Raw genomic sequence first — 6,915 nt, forward strand, 5'->3', positions numbered from 1 at the left:
AAGGGTAAGTTGAAAATTGAACACGATGCAGCCATTGAAATTGGACCAAAAACAATACAAGAGACAAAAATGTAGCTAGCTAAAACCAAAATGACTGACCCTTTAATTAATATGCCTTATCTTCATTCGTCCCAAAATTGAATAAGTAGACACAAGTTAATGAACAAAGAGACGGGTCAAATGCTGAATCCCAATTTTACTACCTATGTAGGCCAATTTCTGGCAAAGTTCTAAAGGAACAAAATAATGTGGGTACTTCAAAGATATCACTTTCTCAAATGCTCAAACGAGTAAAGAGAGGAATTTGGAGGTGGGTAAAGTATTAGAGGACCCTTGGAGAATCTTAATGCCATTGCAAAAGGACCCCATTATCTCATCTTTCCATGTGTTGGAATTTTATATACTTAGCCCGGACCCAACGAGTGGCATACTCGTAAAATTACTTGATTCCAAAGTAGTTTAATTGGATGGGGGAATTAGAGAGAAGGAGAGAGAAGTAATTATAGGTACTGAATCCAAACTCCGTGGCCCTCTATATAAAGGCCAAACCCCTTCACTTCTCTTACTCGCAACAAACAAGCTAATTGTGTTTTCAAGAGAGCTTATATAGCTAGCTAGCTCTTGGTTCTTCCATTAAGCTAGAGCTATATCTACTACTTGTTTGTTACCTTATTTGTCAGCAGCCATGGTTTCGGCCGACATGATCCGCACCTGCGTTGGGATTCTAGGTTGGTCGCTCATTCCAACTGCATGCGCGTGCTTAGAGTATTTGATTAGTTGCTAATTTGTTAGGACACACAAATGGGCTTTAGCTTTAGTTGTGCGCTTATTGGAAATTTATCATGTTCTTTCTATAGACTTCAATCTTCTAGTTCAGTCTTCTTTTCTCGGTGACCTTTCTTCTGCATTCCCTTGGATACGTGGGTATCTACTATAGAGGATGCATTTAATTTTCTTTGCCTTCATTTTATAAAATATGTTGTGAAAGGGGTAACGTCTTTTTATGTTTTTTTTTTAAATTTTATCTTAGTCTTCATGGGAAAAAAGATAATTCCCAGCGATAACATGTAGGCTATCTAAAGATTACAAGAAGTATATTTTTTTTCCCCTCGTAGATTTTGTTCTTCGGGTATTTTAAAATATAAAAGATCTTCTAGAAAGTTGATAGCATATACAGGGAAGAAATTAAAATAGTGAAAATTTCAGATATATATAGACGCTAATTCATTCCCTCTCTTGTGCAGGAAATGTGATTGCTCTGTGCTTGTTCTTATCACCAGTGTAAGTAAACGTAACCCGCCTTTAAGTTTTATTTCTTTTTCGGCGAAATCCAATTAAATATGAATCCTTATTCTTATTCTTTCTTTCTCTGTTTTTTTCAGCCCAACTTTTTATAGGATAGTGAAGAAGGGTTCGGTGGAGCAATTCTCGGCCGTTCCGTACTTGGCCACTCTCTTCAACTGCATGTTCTGGGTCGTGTACGGCCTCCCCTTTGTGCACCCACATAGCACTTTGGTGCTGACCATTAACGGGTCGGGTATGGTTATCGAGCTCGCCTACGTGCTCCTCTTCATAATTTACTCTCAGGGCTCCAATCGGATCCGGGTGCTGGTTATGCTAGCTGCTGAGATCGCTTTCGTGGCCATCGTTGCCGTGCTGGTTGTCACGTTCACTCACACGGTGATGATGAGGTCGATGATCATTGGAATCTTGTGTGTTTTCTTCGGTACCCTGATGTATGCTGCTCCCTTGGCCGTTATGGTAAGTTTCGTTATAGCTAACTCTCACTAATTAAGGATTTGTTTGGCTTATAAAATTTTTGACTACAACTCATGAGATTGTATTTTGTAAGCAGTCATTTGTAATTGCAGTTGGAGTTGTTTAGTTTGTAGGTGTAGCTCGGAATGATCTTCTCTAAAAACGATGGATAAATTACATGAACACTATAAACTTTTGGAGTTTTACAAGAAAAAGAAAATCTCTACAAACATTTGTAATTTAGAGAAAATCGTTATGAAAAATTTTCACTAGCTTTTTACAACTTACGACGGTTCCAAATTTTATAATTAATATATCTCAAATAGTTTTTGCAGAAAACATTACCTCATTGCAAATGTTATTATAAAAAGAATATAGATCAAAAAAATAAAAAGGGTGAAAGCTGAGTTTGCTCTTTTGTGAATTGCACCTACAATTAAAATTCCTGATTGGGGAACTGGGGATCCACTAGTTTAAATCAAGTAAACATGCATGATTTACATCATGTATATATACATGCATACATACATGTGTGTTTGCATGAATTGTCACTTTCGCCATAACATGATTACTTATGCCTCCTAAAATTACATCTCACCCAACAACCCACATGAAGTTTTGGTTGCTTTATTTGAAGTTGAAAGTGAAGAGAATAAATGGGAAAAACTTTATGGTTGATTACTTTGTAGTGGAAATCTCTTTCTGCCAACAATTTGCGACTTCAGGGATGGCAAAAAGTATACAAGCCTTACATGATTAAAATCTCAAGCAGTACAAGAGTTTTTGTACATTAGATAGATTTACTGTTCAATTATCTAAATAGTGTAGTCCACGATGAATATGATTTGACTAAGCATTTGAGCTATTAAAACAAGTGCATAGGTCAATTACATTGACTTGCTCAGTAGAATTAACATGCATGGCACATGCATTTGAGTCAAATCTGCTCGTCTTGTGCAAATACTCTGGAGTAGTGGTTGGAGCTTAGGCCCTTGGCCCTAAAGATCAATGGTCAATCCTTGTTTATGACATGTCTATCTCTAATTTCTAATTATTAGGCATTGAAATATTTGTAGTATTCACCTGAGTCGTCTAGACTATGAAAAGAGAGCCCAGACCCCAGGTTTACTTGGCTGGTACTAAGTTAATGTTCCTCTTTAAAAAAATGTTCAGATACTTTTTGTACCACAATGAATAAATGTTTTGTGTTGCTTTTTACTGAACAGTTTATTTATTCTGTATGATCCAGAAATTGGTGATCCAAACAAAAAGCGTGGAGTTCATGCCACTTTTCCTCTCGCTTGCCTCTTTCTTCAACGGCCTTTGCTGGACTACCTATGCCCTCATCCGTTTTGATCTCTACATTACAGTGAGTACTAAAAAAAGAATAAAAGAAAATAGATGATAATCAATTTATAAATGAATTAATCAACTAATTAAATATAATAATGTTTGCTTCAGATTCCAAATGGGCTTGGGGTGCTCTTTGCAATGGCTCAACTTGTGTTGCACCTTATATACTACAAATCAACCAAAGAACAAATTGAAGCTCGCAAGAGAAAGGCTGAGACTGGCCTCTCTGAAGTTGTCATCTTCGGAGAAGCCAACAAGGTCAGCAACGCACCGGCGCAAGTTAACGGCCACCGGTCGGAGGCCTAATCAGTTTCCGGCATGATCGTCGGCCGATTACTGTTTTAGATTTACTTTAGTAGGTAGTTTCCATGGCTTCTTAAGCTATGAGGGGTTCTAGTGACCAAGGTGCACTTAAGCTTAGAGATAAAAAGGCTCTGGTTAAAAGATCAGATTGCCTCCTCCTCCTCCTCCTCTGTTTACCAGTCTTTAATCATGAAGAAAAGACTATGGAATTTTATCTTTTCGAGTGTTATTATGTTGGTGGGAACCACAATATCAAGCTTTATGTTTGTAATTAATGCGATGCTTTTTCAATGCAACGGATGATGAGAATATTCAGTGTTTACAGAATAATCTATGCATATTTTATCCAAAAGAATGCATAAGTAGTATAGTCTCTTGTGGTGTGACTCAAATACTTAACCTGATATTTCTGGTAGAGGCTGTAGTGAATAGGAGTCCATTGTTTTTGTGGGAGTGTAGAATAATTATATGAATTTAAATTCCTATTTTGATAAGGATAAACAATTCATATTGTGGGCTTAGAATCTTATTGGACTTTAAAACATGTAGACTTTTATTCCTACTAGAACTCCTACTATGTAGGTAGCAAGGAGTTGGGGCCTTCAAGATTATATATGTACAGTCTTTCAAGCTAATTGTAATCATCAATCTACAGAGTATCAATCAAGAAGAGAGAGAGTTCTCTTGTGAAACCTATCTGATATTTTTCTTTTTTGTTCCTTTACTTGAGATAGATTGTATTAGGCTTTTGGAGTGTACTAGGGATTAAGTGATTAAGAGATCTCCATATTGTATTCATCACAATTTAGTAAAACCATTCTCCTCCTTCACCTGTGGACATAGGCTACCAACCAAAAAACGTATATACGTGTGTTATTGTCTTCTTGATATTTTTCATACTTTCGTACGATTGATATTAGTTTATCCTGATAATTTGTTATAACATAGTCTCTAATAGAAAATTGGAGAAAGCGTTTGCATATTTAGCTAGTGATCATGTTGGCATGGATCCCTTCATCCCTCACTAGGCCTGTCCATTTGGGCCCAAGGTACGGGCATGGCTCGAAAATCCGGGCCTATCCAGGCTCCAGGCCCGGGCTTGGGATGGGTTTCGGGCCAGGCCCAGGACCGCTTCGCACGGTGTCGCACCGGACACGGTCCAATACCGCGCCAGAAAAGGGCGGGCCGGGCGTGGCTCGGGTATGGGCTCAGACTTGGCGGAAAATACGCTGGCGGTCGGGCGTCAAAACGGTCACATTGACCGTTTGGTCGGGTCGACCGGAGCCGCTCGGACGGTCACGAATGTGACCGTTGCCCGGGCAGGCCCACCAGGCCTGGTCCGAACAGCCATAACGACCATTTTTGAGCTTTTGACTAAAATATCCCCCAAAATGGTGAAAATTTAAAGGTATTTTGATCATTTGGCTAGAGGGCTGCCTCTATAAATAGAGGGAGTTTTTATTTATTTTTCTCATCCAAAACTCATCTACTTCTCTCTAATACTCTATAATACTTTCTCATTCTCGCTTTTGCTCTCTAATTCTTCAATTAAATGGTTTCCTCCTCTGATTATGAAGGGCAAATTTCAACTCCCGATATTGAAACGAGTCTTATTACTCATACTACAGGAGCTACAGTTACTCCTCCTATCGATGTTGATCACGAATCCGGTGACGATAATTCTGCACCTAGAGCTCTTAAAAGCTGAGATCCGATGTGTGGAACTTCTTCGAGAAGATAGAAGTCACAAGGGATCAACACGGTAGGTTTCTCACCCAGAAGGCTAAGTGTGCGTTGTGCGGCAATATTTTCTAAGATCATCATAAAAGCGGCACCAACCACCTCAAACGTTATTTAGAAAAGCACAACAGAGGTCAAGTAACACCTCAAGGTGATATCCGACAATCTTTACATTCACAATCTTCATCCTCCGGTAGTCTCGGTAGTTGGAACTATAATGCAATTAAAACAAGGAAATGTGTCATCAGGTTTATTATTTTGAAAAACATTCCTTTTAAATTAGTAGAAGACGAGAATTTAAAGATATGATTACAGATGGTTTTTATCCCGCATTAAAAAAAGTTTCTCGTCAATCTTATCAACGTGATATTTTGAAATATTATCATGGGGAACAAGCAAAAATAATTTTTTATTTTCAAAATTTAGAGTGTAAATTTTTTAACTTCTGATATTTGGACATCTAGAGCACAAACTGGTTATTTATGTATCGCAACACACTAGATTGATGATAATTGGCAAATGCTTAAAAGAATTATTTCTTTTATTGTATTTGAAGATTCACATAGTGGTATTAATATTGCCAATTTAATAATATAAGAACTTATAAAATTAGATATTTTAGAAAAAATATTTTCTCTTTCACTAGATAATGCAAGTAATAATAATGTAGTTATTGATCATATCAAATTATCTTTATTATTGCCATATCATGGTGATATTTTTCATATTAGATGTATGTGTCATATTTTAAATTTAATTATTCGAAGTATATTTGGTGAAATTAAATCCATGATAAAAAATGTTAGGAATATAGTTTATGCTTATAATACTTCTGAATAAAGACTTAAAAGATAAAAATAATTGTGTAAAAGAAAAAATTTAAACCAAAATTAATTCCAAAAGATATTGATCATAGGTGAAATTCTACTTACGCAATGTCAAATGTAGCAGTAGAGTATAAAGAAATTATAAATGATTTTATTATTTTCTATACTTTTAGTTCTAGTTATGGTAATATGTATGGAATAATTGAGGATAAATGGTTAGTTATATATAGTGTAAAATAGATATTACAAGTTTTTTATGATGCTACTATGTTATTATCTGGTTATTATTATCCAACTATTATTCAAGCTGCTTTATAAGTTTTAAATATTTAAACTTTTTCTAATAAGTATCATATGAATAATTATTTTAGAAATATGATTTTTCAAATGGAAAGTAAATTTAATAAGTATTTTAGGCATGTTCCTAATATTTTTGGTTTGAGGATTCTTAATGATCCATGTTTGAAGGATGTTGGCCTTCGAAATTTGTTAAATTCTTTGTATGGTAACATGATACTAGCCACGGATGATGGTCAAACTATTACTACTTTTACTCATCATAATACTATTAGAACTTATTTTTGAAGATTATATGATGAGTATGCAGCTAGATATGTGATAATTATATTTTTATTATAATTTTATACCTTCATTATATATTTTTCATGAATAAATATATCACTAATAATTATTTTTATCTTTAATTGCATCTTAATGAAGAATAAAGCCCAAGATCTCATCTCTCAACAAAAGCCCATGAATTAGTGAAGAATACAAGGAAAAGCCCAAAAAGCAAAAGCCCAAAGCCAATGGAAGAAAAAGAATTCGGCCAGAAATAGAGAAGCATTGCTATCGATGGGAGCATCGATGCCAGCATCGATGCCCCTATCGATGCTGACCCTTCTGTTACAATCCTATGGCTAAAAATGAAGGG

The 6,915-nt window shown here is 35.8% G+C and overlaps 1 protein-coding gene across 1 annotated transcript; it reads left to right on the plus strand.

Moving 5' to 3' along the window:
* On the plus strand, positions 571-3,744 carry LOC109840080 (bidirectional sugar transporter SWEET4-like). Its single transcript, XM_020408584.1, has 5 exons — positions 571-728; positions 1,245-1,281; positions 1,383-1,761; positions 3,008-3,127; positions 3,220-3,744. Exons 1-5 carry the CDS (start codon positions 686-688, stop codon positions 3,415-3,417), a joined length of 777 nt encoding a protein of 258 aa, XP_020264173.1. The 5' UTR covers positions 571-685; the 3' UTR covers positions 3,418-3,744.

This window comes from Asparagus officinalis, chromosome 5 (assembly GCF_001876935.1).
Source record: "Asparagus officinalis chromosome 5, Aspof.V1, whole genome shotgun sequence".
In the NCBI taxonomy this organism is placed as follows: domain Eukaryota; kingdom Viridiplantae; phylum Streptophyta; class Magnoliopsida; order Asparagales; family Asparagaceae; genus Asparagus; species Asparagus officinalis.